The sequence below is a fragment of the Barbus barbus genome (assembly GCF_936440315.1).
Source record: "Barbus barbus genome assembly, chromosome: 18".
NCBI lineage: Eukaryota > Metazoa > Chordata > Actinopteri > Cypriniformes > Cyprinidae > Barbus > Barbus barbus.
The window spans coordinates 25,021,547-25,036,749 of record NC_136746.1 but is presented as its reverse complement, the minus strand read 5'-3'; the positions used below and the strand labels follow the sequence as shown (position 1 = coordinate 25,036,749).

The following is a 15,203-nucleotide window of genomic DNA, read 5'->3' as shown; positions in this document are numbered from 1 at the left end:
CGCATGCCTGATGTCCTTGTGTCATTGTTCACAAACAAGATAGGCAAAATGCTTAGTCATGTTGTCAATATAACTGTGCACTCTGTTAGTATTACCTTATGTAAACTATGGGAACAGTTTGGATGACAGTCACTGTACTGAGATGCAGAAGGCTGCACTTCTTATGTATGCCACATGTCCATTTCAAAAGTATAAATGTACACATTACTGTATGTGGGATATTGATTGAAAAAGACTGGATATGATTCACAGTTAAACTTTTACTAGTGGTCTGACCAAAAAAAAAAAAAACACACATTACTATGTCATTGTGAATAGAATAGAAAAATAAATATGTGCACAAAGGCAAAAAACATATTAGAAAGTCCACTGTAAGAATTTGTAAGTCTTGTGTTGTCCTCTGTCTATATATGCTTTCCAATTGAAGGTTCATGAGATGCACCTTTGAGCTATTTCAGAGAACTGGTTGATCTATATTCTCTTCATTAGTGAAATTCAAGATTCACTTGAACAATTCATGGCAAATTTATAAAATGTCTAATAGAAATGTGTAGAAAATATGCTTGACAGTTTGACAACTAGATCAACCATTTTGCATTTACCGTAATGATTTATACGATGAACTAATGACTTGAGGTTTTGAGGGGTAAGTCTATAGCACAGAGAACTATACATTTTGAGCAACATGACATTAGCAACTGATAATGTAGGAAACCACAGACAAATGTACATACAGTAATCAGTTGCTTGAATGTACCAAAGCAATCGCGACTTGTTCAAAAGAATGATAAACTTTTTATGATGTGCACAAGTGACTACATGATGTGGAGGTTGAATGAGTAGTTTTGAGAATTTCATTTCTGATTCGAGAAATGCACCAAAGCCTCTGAGAAACACTGTAAGCTGACTCTGGCCCTTTATCCATCGAAGGTTCTGATTGGTGTGTGATAGATTTAGATTCCTTGTGTTTCCACTTGGGTAATTGTGTGCTAATTGAGCTCAAACTGTGCAGATTTCAGTGAACAATATTGAATGCTAATGCTTTCTAAATGGCCACATGGTGTAAGCACTGAGAAATGTAGGGATTTGTGTGTAGAGTTTTGCAGTAACAGTTCACCAAATCTGACTCATGTGTTAAAGCAGGGAATAGTGTTTATAGTTAAGCAAAATGGCATTATGGTTTTGAAATTTTAATTCAAAAGCCTGGTTATAGTGTTTTAGCAATTGAGAAAAACTGTAATAAGAGAATAACTGTGTTAACCGTAGACAGCATATTGTGCTACTACTTGATAGAAAAGCTCAAAACTATTTTGAAAAGCTAAAACTAATCAGAGAGGTTTACTTCAGAGTCAGAAACTTATTAAAAAGAAGGGAGGGCTTTAGTTGTACGCTTTAGTTACTGTCTCCTCTGCTATGACCTAAATCAATGTATAAATGAATTAGCCTAATGTTAAATGAGGTCAAATCAATGTACCTTTGAGCAAATGTTGTTTTTCTGTGCTAGAATGACTGTGTTTGAGAATGAGGGATGACATGCCATTTAATCAATAACATTCACTTCTTAGGATTTATTTTTTAGATTTAGGAAGGGATAAATGCATTATGTGTCCTCTACGTATACTTTGTGCTGCTATTAAGTACCTGAGCGAAAAATTTAATGTGTTTGTCTGTCTGTAAAACAATATCCATATTTACAACAAAAACTATTTCAATGACAAATAATGATGTCCAAAATTGTGAAAATTTGCACCAATTTATTTTGAATTCATGTTGCTTTCAAACATTATTTTGTTTTGAATGGTTATATAGAGACATTAAATGGATTAAATGTAGTTTAGAAATGTCTAGTGGTTTACCCATCAAGTGAAAGGTAATGACACATTTTCCTTTTACCTTGAATACAAATGAGTGTATCCAAGTTTTCAAAGAAAAAATGTTTTAAATGAGTATCAGCAAGTTTTCTTGCATTTACATTTAAAAAACTGAACTAATCACGTCATGAAAGACAAAATATGTGATTTAAAAAGAAAAGGTTTTGTAAGTTAATATATTCATCTAAGCTCCATTATGTCTTATTCCTAGACATTTTACTTTATGCCCCACAATAAATAAATAAATAAAAATTCAGACACAAGTCATTGCCTGTATGAACTGCATTTTAATGTACTTTCCATAATCTCTTCTCGTAGCTGGTGGTCATCGCCTATGACGATGGAGAGCCAGTGAAGACGAACAGAACTACAGTGGAAATCACTGTTCTGCAGCCCTCCAGGATTCCCATCTTCACCGAGGAAGAGTACAGGTGGGTCCCACTGTCTGTAGACATTTACTTATTTATGACATGTTCTCTTTGAGCTCTGTGAGTCAGAATTAGTTTAGCACATATTCCCCGCAGGCTGATTCAGAATCTCTGAATGAATAATGAGTGTTATCTGTGAATATGTGACTAGAAGCGTTGGGAGGCTGACTCGAGTTGTTCTTCAGCGCTCAAATGCTGTTGTTTCCAAAAGGGCACGTCTGCAGCTCGTCATTGTGCATCAGTGTGGACATTGAAGCTTATAGCATGTTAGAGGGTTTAAAGTTTAAAGTGCTTTGTTTGCAATTTTGATCAATGAAGACACGGAGACTTATAGCACTAATAAGGAACACAATGAATTTGTAATATGTTTAATTGCTGTGTAGTTTAAAGCTTATAGCTTTTGAACCACGCAGAAACATTTTTTTCATCTGAAACCTGCTGATACCTGTCATGCTAAGTTCAAGTGACCAGATGTTCAATCATTTTGAGTTGTGATTTTCAAACTTCACCCAGAGCTTTTATTGAATATATAACTTTTTTGAGAACGGTCATCCTCAGATTTTTTTATATATATATATATATACCAAGTATTGACATGGTTGGATCATGGGGTTCATCTTTTCAAGGTCAGCCATATTGCCATTTTGAGTTTAGTCAAAAATTTATTTTTACTTTGTACATTTTCATTGAATTGTCTAGCTTGGTTCAGGTAGTGACCAAACCAGATTTTTTTTAACCAAATGTAATGTACATTTTTGCATATAACACATCAATGGATTCAACCACGAGGACTGCATTTAGGATGTATGCATCCAAACATTTAGAAATGTTTTTCTTAAAAAAAAAAGTATTTAGTCAGCCACCAATTGAACAAGTTCTCCCGCTTAAAAAGATGAGAGAGGCCTGTAATTTTCATCATAGGTACACTTCAACTATGAGAGACAGAATGGGGGGAAAGAATCCAGGAAATCACATTGTAGGATTTTTAAAGAATTTATTTGCAAATTATGGAGGAAAATAAGGGCAATTTGGTCATTAACAAAAGTTAATCAATACTTTGCTATACCCTTTGTTGGCAATGACAGAGGTCAAACGTTTTCTGTAAGTCTTCACAAGGTTTTCACACACTGTTGCTGGTATTTTGGCCCATTCCTCCATGCAGATCTCCTCTAGAGCAGTGATGTTTTGGGACTGTCGCTGGGCAACATGGACTTTCAACTCCCTCCAAAGATTTTCTATGGGGTTGAGATCTGGAGACTGGCTAGGCCACTCCAGGACCTTGAAATGCTTCTTACGAAGCCACTCCTTCGTTGCCCGGGCGGTGTGTTTGGGATCATTGTCATGCTGAAAGACCCAGCCACGTTTCATCTTCAATGCCCTTGCTGATGGAAGGAGGTTTTCACTCAAAATCTCACGATACATGGCCCCATTCATTCTTTCCTTTACACGGATCAGTCGTCCTGGTCCCTTTGCAGAAAAACAGCCCCAAAGCATGATGTTTCCACCCCCATGCTTCACAGTAGGTATGGTGTTTTTTGGATGCAACTCAGCATTCTTTCTCCTCCAAACACGACCAAACACGTTCTATTTTGGTTTCATCGGACCATATGACATTCTCCCAATCCTCTTCTGGATCATCCAATTGCTCTCTAGCAAACTTCAGACGGGCCCGGACATGTACTGGCTTAAGCAGGGGGACACGTCTGGCACTGCAGGATTTGAGTCCCTGGCAGCGTAGTGTGTTACTGATGGTAGCCTTTATTACTTTGGTCCCAGCTCTCTGCAGGTCATTCACTAGGTCCCCCCGTGTGGTTCTGGGATTTTTGCTCACCGTTCTTGTGATCATTTTGACCCCACGGGGTGAGATCTTGCGTGGAGCCCCAGATCGAGGGAGATTATCAGTGGTCTTTTGTATGTCTTCCATTTTCTAATAATTGCTCCCACAGTTGATTTCTTCACACCAAGCTGCTTGCCTATTGCAGATTCAGTCTTCCCAGCCTGGTGCAGGTCTACAATTTTGTTTCTGGTGTCCTTCGACAGCTCTTTGGTCTTGGCCATAGTGGAGTTTGGAGTGTGACTGTTTGAGGTTGTGGACCGGTGTCTTTTATACTGATAATGAGTTCAAACAGGTGCCATTAACGAGTGGAGGACAGAGGAGCCTCTTAAAGAAGAAGTTACAGGTCTGTGAGAGCCAGAAATCTGGCTTGTTTGTAGGTGACCAAATATTTATTTTACAGAGGAATTGCACAATTAATTCATTATAAATCCTACAATGTGATTTCCTGGATTCTTTCCCCCCATTCTGTCCCTCATAGTTGAAGTGTACCTATGATGAAAATTACAGGCCTCTCTCATCTTTGTAAGTGGGAGAACTTGCACAATTGGTGGCTGACTAAATACTTTTTTGCCCAACTGTACTATAATATGCTATAATACTACTGTACCTTTCTGGGCCTTGAACGTGGTAGTTGCATTGCTGTCTATCCAGGGTCAGAAAGCTCTCGGATTTCATCAAAAATATCTTAATTTGTGTTCTGAAGATGGACAAAGGTCTTACAGGTTTGGAATGACATGAGGGTAAGTAATTAAAGACACAATTAAAATTTTTGGGGTGAACTATTCCTTTAAGCAACTGTTAGATAATAATAAGGAATGACCAAATCAGCATATTAGGATGATTTCTGAATGATCATGTGACATTGAAAACAGTTACTTGAAAAGGTAATAATATTTCACAATATTACTGTTTTACTGTAGTTTATACAAATTAATGTAAACATAAATGCATTGGTGAGCATAAGAGACTTAAGTAAATAAACAATAAACAAATGCATAAATAAATATTTACGTGCTAGCCTAGCAACTTGCATTGAGATAAATTGAAAACGACCTTCTTAGTTGTCAGTAGTTTAATGGGAAGTTTACACGCATACTTTTTTTATCAACTTTAACAGTGTTTTCTGGTTCGCAGACTTAACTTCCATGTTGTGTTTGTTTCTGAGGACAAGATCTCTCTGAAGCATTGCCTTAATTTCAGAGTCCTACTGATGTATCTCACAGCAGCAGTTTCCATAGCGATTAAGAATAAAAAGTCGGTCTATTTTAGGCTTGAGCGATTGGCCATTCATCGGTAAGATTGATATATCACAGCTGGCTCCTGAAATGAGCTAAACTCCTGTGCGCAATCGGACCAGTGTGCTAGTCTCATTAGCATAGCTGCATATACAGCCAAATGATTTTCAAATGACTCATTTTCTGTGTAAATGAATAATAAATGAACTAACAACACGGGTATGTGTTTATTGCAGCATTTTATGTGTACAATAAACATATTTTAGCTGAATAAGAGCACAGCATGGTGCATGTGCAACAGGTCAGCAAAGAAACAAATACTTCAAAAGTGACAGTAATTTATTTGTATATGCCATCACAGGAATAATAAAAATCAAAATGGAACTGTAAATATTATATTGAAATAGAACGATGTTATTATACATAAATAATATATATAATAATATTTTACAATATTACGGTTTTTACTGTAATTTTGATCAAACAATTACAAAAAATAAGATAAATACAAAATTAAAAAGACTACTTATGATGTTACCCATGGTTTCCTGCGCCATTGTTTTTTTTTTTCATTTTTGTTTAATAATAATAATAATGATAATAATAAACTTGTATTATTATTATTACATTTTAATTAAAGGCAGTTAAATTGCCTTTTTTGCTACTGCACTTTGTAAATTCTAAATCTATAAATACATCTAAAAATATCTATTCAATAACAAGCAGTATTTAAAGCTTCATAAGAATTTGAGGCTTTAGATATTTTTGAATATGAAACTTTTCTTGTTTTCTAGTTAGCTTTTTACTTTTCTAGCATTCTCCAAAATAGAGGTTTTGTAAGAAATGAAGATAATAAAGTTGTATTCTGTCTCTTTCCAGCGATGGGATTTGAGTTTATCATCCCATTCAACTGTAATGTTATGCAGTCTGAAGTCCATTCTGAGAGGGCTTGGTGTTTAAAGCTGGCTGTGTGTTGACTGAAGCAGTAGGCCAGAGAGAACACTTCACAGGAAGCTCTAATGGCGTGAGCTATAGACAGCATGCAGCGTTTCTCTGTAGACCTCATTAGGCTGTGGACTGCAGCTGGAACACTCTGGAGATCTGATTAAAGCACACCAGATTAAAACGGGTTAAATGAAGACTTGTGAAGCTCTCACATAAACATTGTGTTTTAACAATGAGCGAAAAGTGCTATTTTTAGATGGTTGTAGCTCTGTCATGTATTGTTTGTCAAATTTAGTATTTTGACTGCTTGATGTTTATAACTAGAGACAGATTTGATCATTACTCTGGAAATATTCACACTAAATTTTTCATCACGGTCGGCTCAGATCCATCAGGAATATTACAGGGATTGAAATACAAGGTGTCTTGCGGTATGAATATTTAGACATGTAAAGCTCTACATTTTTTAAAGATTTATGTCCTTAGTATGTTGTTGTACTTCCTGAATAACATCTCGGAGGACAAGTTCATACATTCTCAAGGTCTTGTTTACCAACAAGTGATACGCACACACAAGTGCATGCAGGGAAGTTGTCTTCTGTTATCTCGTCTTGTCATCATCATTGTGTGCTTTGCCCAGGGCCTCTGTCGCATTGACACCTCTACACTTTCAAACACAATAGATGAGTCTCTCAAAACCTGTCAAGAACATGTCTGGGTCATATTTCATCCCAAAACAAATTATGTTTTGCATAAAGAAAAATGGTTGTACTGTGACATTTTCTTGACAATTAAATGCATCCTATCCCTCCCATTTCTCATTATTGGAATGCAAAAAGGTTTCATTCTTTAAAAAATAAATTGAATGAATAAATAAATTGTCAGAAATTTATACATGATTAATGTAAATGGTGTGATGCTTTTAATATATGCAGATATTGTTTATGCTGTCAAGAAAAAGTAATGAGAATCATTGAGGATAATGAGAACTACAAGAAACTGTAAACTGTATTTAATTGTCATGATGTCAAAATGCAACAAAAAAAGTTTCTTTATGCAAAATATATTTTTCTTATTTTCTTTTGATTTGGGGGTGAAATGTGACCTGGACATGTTTTTGTGAGATTCACCAAACTGAATTATTCATGCGAGAGTTTGTGTATTTGCATGTCTGTGGGTGTGTGAGAGGAAGGGATCGAGAACAAAGAATATCTAAACTCTTTACCCAGCCAAAAGAAACAAACACAAAGAAAGAAAAATCTGTATGTGCTTCTTTCCTTCTCTTTAACTCCAAATTAACTTTTGCTCAAATCAGTGTAATCAATGTAAAACTTTCTAAAGACCAATTTAACCTTTGCTCAAATGTATGTTCACATTTCCAATGATTGGCGTTTTATGTTGTTTTATTTTTTATTTTTGCAATTTTATAGACACTTCCATCTACTTTCAGTTTATAGCAAATAGCATCATGGGATATAAGAAAGTGTATTAGTTTTACCTCATTTCTTCCAGTTTAAGTAAGAAGCAAAACAGCTAATCGCTATTGCAATATGTTTGCAAGGTTTGATGGCCAGTTGTACAGACACATTTTCATTTGATATCACCTGCTCTAGTGTTTCTGAATGTCCATTATGAGCCGCTTGCAGATTAGAACTGTTATGCCTTTTATTATGTGTGCACCTCTCTGGAATACTTGATTCTGATTAGACAACCTCCCCATTCCACGTTGGGGTCTGATCTCCCCGTCGGGTTTATTTTGCATTAAAGATCGTCTGATTGTACGTTATCCCTTACATAATTAATACAGTTCATGAGATGAACTGCTTATGATACTGGACATAAAACAGCGCTGGATGTCTAAAGTATTCCTCGGGGCAGATGAACGTACATTGTAAACTCGTTTTAATCTGGTCATAAAAATGCTGGTATGTTGTGTAAGCATTTTCTGAAAAAAAAGAGAGAGGTTTTTGTGTAACAGTTTGCAGAAGACATTTTTAGAGAGATCCCAGCAGACCTTGAGTTTGAATTGCCGAAGACTCTAATATATGGACTTTCGGTGTCAAACTGAATAATGTAGAAATTACTGAAGCTGGATCTTCATCTGTTAGTGTGTCACTGATTACTGATACAGAGTTAATGCTGCTTTAATTCACTGTTAATGAGGTCTGATGAACTGTTCATACACACATTGATTTTATCACTAGAGGTCGAAAAGTGGTTGTATTCGGGGTGTTACTTTCTACTGCTGGCTGCCTTAGTCTTATTGGTGGGTTAATCTGATCCCATTTGTGTTGTGATCCGATCTAAAGCAATGAGCAGTCGTGCAATCCATCCATAACCCATTGCTTTTGATTTGATCACAACCCAAATGGTTTGTATTGCCGTTAACAATAACGTGCCATTATATTTTGAGACAGAATCTATTTTTTTGCTGCTAAAAATGAAAATTTGGGAGGCAAAAGGGTTTGTTTATAAATTGCAGTAGTACATAATGCATCATATCATGAATGAACGAAGATGAATGATTATCCGTGCACGAATCAACCTCACTCAGAACGTGACAGTTTCATCACAGTTTTCCACACATCATTTTTCATGACATCACTTCATGTGGTGTCGCTGTTCTTTTGCATAAAGTTAAACTTATCAATTATGGTGCAAAGCTGTCTAACATCTAAAGTGCAGCATGTCAGCATATATATACACACTACAAAGGATGAATTAAATAGTGTGTATATATTATGTATTGCATGTTATAAATATGTATTAAATAATAAATTTAATGCATATTTGCTGATAAACGCATTCATTTCTAATGAAATGTAAAAAAAAAAATGCCTTCAAAAATATGTATATAAATATATTATAATTACTACAGTTATTTAGCAATTAATGCATCTATCAGCAAATGTGCATTTAATTAAGTTAAACATTTGTAATGTTACAAAATATTCTATTTAAAAATAAATAAATGCTGTTCTTTTCAACTTCAAGAATCCTGAAAAAAAAAAAAAAAAAAAGTTTCCACAAAATATTAAGAACCAAAAACTGTTTTTAACATAAAAACCAATATTAATAACTGAGCACCAATAATACTTTAGAAGCAGTTTATTAGAATGATTTATGAAGGGTCATGTGATATTGAAGACTGGAGTAATGATGCTCAAAGTTCATTAAAATCATCTTTGCATCACAGAAATAAATTACATTTTAAAATATATTCAAATATAAAATAGTTATTACAAATTATAATATTTCATAACATTACTGTTTTTACTGTATTTTGATCAAATAAATACAGCCTTGGTAAGCATTAGTTCATTAAAAACGTTGAAAAACCATAATGTTTCCAAAAAAATTGACAGGTATATGCAAGTAATAAAATGCTTATATTTATCATGCATAGTTTGGTTAGAAAAGTAAAGAGAAAAAAAACAACACTTGCTGTATTTTGTGTGTGTGTGTGTGTGTATATGCTTTAGATTGGATCACAACACACACACACACACACACATACACATCCTAAGTTCTGACTTCCACTGTTAACATTCTAGTTGATGCAGTGGAATAAAATGGGACTCTACACTATATGCAGAAGAGCTAAATGGGCTGTGTGATTAGAAGGCTGTGTAAATGCAGTGAGAGGATGACAATGAGAAAATTACAGATGTGCTGATGAAGATAGTCATGAGTTATTGTGTGGGAGTGTGCAGCAACTCATTTCCATTAAAAAGGGGCTCCTCTTTTTTTGTGTTACCTCACTCCAGCACTGAGGTTCTGGCTATTTCTGTCCTCTGTGATTCCCATGGTAACCAGCGTGAATCTGAGCACCAGCGTGACCTCGCTCCTCGCTGTCAGTGTAGCAGTTGACTGCGGCAGCACCCTATTGTCTCAGACAGAGCAAAGCGCTTCACCCCATTTATGGCGCAGAGAAACCCAGGCAGTCAGCAGCTCTTTGTCGAGATCTCACGATGATGGCTATATTTTGACTGTTGGACAATAGAGACAAGAGTGTCATGCCCACCCACTTCTGACGGCTGGCGTGTGGTCCTCTCCTGTTCGAGAAAATGTACATAGGCTTTCAAAATATCTGTGAGAGGAGTACAAGAACTGTGACCGTTCATTCAGATATACCTTCTGCTTTTTGTCCTTTCCTCCACCCAAATGCTTTACAGGAGCTTTGTCTCACTCTAAAACCACACAATAGTCATTTTCATAAACGAACACAGGTTGATACTTCTAATACAAATGATGGGTAAAGATAATTGCGTCATACATGTATGTATGATGTTTTATTAACAAGGTTCGGGAGGAGCACGATCAGATAATCAGTCTGGCCCAGGTGGAGCTCGTCAGCTAATCACTTTAACAAGCACATCAGGTGTATATATACAGCCAACTCGCTTCTGTTCTATGACAGTTTTCCAGCATCTCACCTCCACCCCAACTCCATTGTATTATTTAAACAGTTAAACATTGTTTTCATTAGAACAGACCTCTGACCCTTCAGTTGAGAATCGCTGGCCTCAGAGGTCAGCTCATGTTGTAGACAAAAGCTTTAGAAATGTATTTTTCTTTAGACCCGTGATTCATGTGTGCTGCTTTTAAATGCAGTAATTAAGCTCTTTCACTTCTTAAAGCAAAGTCCTTCTGTTCTTTCTGCACTTTCTTTTGTGGAGGTGGAGGGCCTATTGAACTGCTCTGATGTTTATACAATACTCAACAGGAAACTGACATTTACGTCACAGTATCTGTGCTGGGACTGACAGTTCTCCACTGCACTCAGCTGCGTGTTGTTTAAATGCTGAATTAAGTTTGACATTTGCTCTGCTTTATTTCTGCAGGTTTAGTCCGGTGAGTGAGAGCGCTCCTGTCGGGACACCTGTGGGAATGATTCTGGCCGCAGCCGTCAACACCACTGTCTTTTACTCCATAGTGAGCGGAAATGAAGGAGGTGAGTTTTTACACTGAAGGGAATTCACTAAACCTGTGTGCAAATGTGATTCTTTGACACAGAAAAATAAAATTTAGCATCAACCGGCTTATTGTTTTCCTGGTTGAGTTGGACTGCAGATGATTAGTGAATAAGATACAACCCTGAATTACTAGTCATCATTGGTGTTAAAGGTGCTGTGAACTGTTCTCTGATCAGTGTGTGTTTGCAGGTGAGTTCATGGTCAATAACCGCACTGGGATCATCTACACAAATAAACTTCTGGACTACGAGAGCGTGACCAGTTATGTGCTCCGCGTGCAGGCCGACTCCCTCGCAGTCATCCTCGCCAATCTACGTGTCCCCTCCAAAAGTAAGAACAACAGCAAAGCACACTTTTCTTTGAGGATTTTAGGGCTTTAGAGTGAAATAAATGACAGATACAAAACATTTTAGGCTGATATATATCCAGATATATTTTGGTGAACCTCATGAAACCTGTCATTATTTTTCCTTTTTATCATATTTGGTGTGAGATAAGAAACTGAAGCCAATTTTTAGGACTAATAACATTTAAGACATTATTTTTGCAACAATTAAGCACATTTCCCTCCATATGCATATTACTGTAAAAACATTATAAATGATGTTTCATTCATACTTTATTAAAATCATTGCATTGCAGTCATTTCTAAATATTACGAATTACAGTAATGGTAATGATTCTATTAATGAGAATGATTGATTTATAAAACGTCAAAGATTATTAATAATAATAGTAATTATTATTAGTTACATTACCAGTCAAAAGGTTTTGAACAGTAAAATATATATATATATTTTTTAAGGAAGTCTCTTCTGCTCACCAAGCCTGCATTTATTTGATCCAAAGTACAGCAAAAAGTCAAATTTTGAAGCATTTTTACTATTTTAAAAAAACTGTTTCTATTTGAATATATTTGAAAGTGTAATTTATTCCTGTAATTTAAAAGCTGAATTTTTAGCATTGTTACTCCAGCCACACGATCCTCCATAAAGCATTCTAATATTCTGATTTGGTGCTCAAAAACCTATTATTATTATGTTGAAAACCAAGTATAATTTTTGTCATTTCTTTGAATAGCAAGTTCAGAAGAACACAGCATTTATCTGAAATAGAAAACTTGTAATATTATAAATGTCTTTATCATCATTTTTGATCAATTTAAAGCATCCTTGCTAAATAAAAGTATTAATCTCTATACCCCCCCCCCTTCCCCCAAAAAAATTATACTGCCTCCAAGCTTTTGAATGATATAGTGTATAATGTTACAAAAGCTTTTTATTTCAGATAAATGCTGATCTTTGGATCTTTCTATTAATCAAAGAATCCTGTAAAAAAAAAAAAAAAAAAAGTTTTAAATATTGATAATAAGAATATTTCTTGAACAGCAAATCTGCATATTAGAATGATTTCTGAAGGATCATGTGACTGGAGTATTGATGCTGAAATTTGAGCTTTGTTCACAGTAATAATTTACATTTTAAAAATATTCAAATAGAAAGCGGTTATTTTAAACAGTAAAAAAATATTTCACAATATTACTGCTTTGCTGTATTTTGGATAAAATAAATGCAGGCTTGATGAGTGGAGCATAATTCTTTGAAAAACTTCATCTTAATTCACAAACTTTTGACTGGTAGTGTATGTATTTACATATGAGGTTCAGCCGTTAAACTAATTTACATGATTTCTTGCCTACTACATTTTTACAATAGGATAATGAAATTTAACTTGTTATTTGGCTAAATATGTTCATTATTGTAATTGGTTAGTTATTTTTTGTTTAAAATAACTGCAATAGGATAAACCACACCCTTTAATTATGGAAATGTCACTGTACTGCAGATCACCAGCTCTCTGGTGCTTTAATGCATGTGCTGAATCTCAGAGCAGGAGTTATTGGAGAGGTCATAAGTGTAGAGCTCATGCAGTTTGAGATTGAAAGATAGACAGCACAGGTTGAGCAGAGCACATCTCCCTCTTCCTGTGAGAGGTCTGATCTTCTTCCAGCGGTCTGTGTACATTAAAACTGCATAGATATGTGCTGAAGGACGAGAGCAGAATACAGCTCAGATTGCTTTAAGATGGACACAGAAACACACGCGCATTGAATTACAAAGCAATCCATTTTAGATGAGTGGCTTTTTGTGCGTGCCTCTGTGCGCTTATTTTAAACCCTTTTGTGGTCTTACTGTGAACAATTTTTCAGTGTATGCTCAAAAAAAAAAAGTTACATCAAAATCTAATAACTTGCTCTGCCTCTGAAACAACTTTTTATTATTGACGATGTTGACTTTTAATTTTAAACCCTGATTTGATCGTGTTTTCAGTTGTCGATAAACGTGTAGTATTCTCAATCCTGTTTTAAGGGGTGAATCCCTGCTGGCAAGATAGGGTTTTAATAAAAGTTGTCTGTCTATGCAGCAGAATTGTTTTTTTGTTTTGTTTTTCAATCTTTGCTACATGACTAGAGAAAACAAAGAGAAAGGGACATACTTGAAAAAATATTACACATTGTTTATATACTACCTACATTGTAACAATATAAAGCTGGTTGAAAATTGGCAAACTTTAACACATTTAGCCATTATCCATTGTGCAGATTTCCTCCCAAACTTGGCGTAAAAAATGTGGGAAATATTTTCTGGTCCTGCAAATGACAAAGTATAATGTCCACTGGGATGTGTCGCGTAAAGAGGCTTCCTAAAAACGTGGGTGTTTCAGTAGATTAATAGAAGTCTTCCAAAACCGATTGCAAACTCACAATCAGGCCCATATTTCGCGATTCAATCAAATCCCAATGGATACAAAAATCCCGTCCTACATTTTTTGTTGTTGTTGTTCAATATGTTTCTCATTGAATATTCACTCAGAAATAAGCCACATTACAGAAATAAAATGGGTTGCAAACTCCATTTAATATTCAATTTAAAGTTCATTGAGCACATCACAAGGCTTTGATAGGAAAACTGTACAAATCACAAACATGAGTGGTGAGAGAGAGAGTGTGTGTGTGTGTGTGTGTGTGTGTGTGTGTGTGTGCATCTGTCCTGCCATGTGTCTTGTTTTAACTTTGATGTAAATTTTGTTGTACATAACAGGACTGGCACACCTTCTCTCTCTCTCTCTCTCGCTTCCCCACCTGTTTTTCTTTTCCTCATTTCTTTCTTGTCTCTTATTGAGCTATGATATACAGCTCTTCATCTGCGCTTTCCCCTGTGTGTGCTTAGATCTACACCAGATGACTTTATATATTGTCGTTTAGTGCAGCAGAAGACGACATGCTTTCTGACAGCGCATATTTCTCATGTCTGCCACAGCGTGGAGAGGGTTGCAGCAGCTGTGTGTTTACATTAACACTGGCTTTTTTATTCAAACTGTGACAAATAGGGCTTATATTTCCATAAACTAAGGTCTGTTTCTTGTGTTTAAATATAACCAGCGAACACTGCAAAGGTATTTATCGACGTGCAGGATGAGAATGATCATCCTCCGGTCTTCACAAGGTCTCTTTACATTGGAGGAGTGACTGAAGACACTAAGACCTTCACCACAGTACTGAAAGTCGTGGTGAGTATGTGTTATTTATTCTAAGGCAGCAGTGTAGGAACGAACTGAAATGTCATGAGGGCACATTATAAACCTTAGGCTGGATTCATGAATATTAATTAGGTGACATAACGCTCACCCTGTAGTCCTAACTGATTTGTTGAAGGGAGGCAAGTGGGCACTTGCCATTGACAAAACAAACATTTGGGCTTTTTTTTTATGCTAAAGTCAGCCTTTGTGCAGAACATAAAAATAGAAATTTTGAATACTGTTCACATGTTTTGCAAATTTTAATATTTTTATTTTATTTTGTTTCAATATTTTATTTTTTTATTTCCTTTTGTTCCAGAGAAATCGTATGC

At 35.6% G+C, this 15,203-nt stretch overlaps 1 protein-coding gene across 1 annotated transcript in view; it reads left to right on the top strand.

Annotated features, from left to right (window-relative positions):
* LOC306884212 (protocadherin-15-like) overlaps nt 1-15,203 on the top strand; it is a gene marked incomplete at both ends in the record, with an annotated part of 179,630 nt that overhangs the window by 110,879 nt on the left and 53,548 nt on the right. Inside the window, 4 exons of the mRNA XM_079439931.1 lie at nt 2,190-2,302; nt 11,161-11,270; nt 11,482-11,622; nt 14,735-14,862. Of these exons, the coding sequence (XP_079296057.1) occupies nt 2,190-2,302; nt 11,161-11,270; nt 11,482-11,622; nt 14,735-14,862 (492 nt within the window). The remainder of the gene's footprint in view (nt 1-2,189; nt 2,303-11,160; nt 11,271-11,481; nt 11,623-14,734; nt 14,863-15,203) is intronic.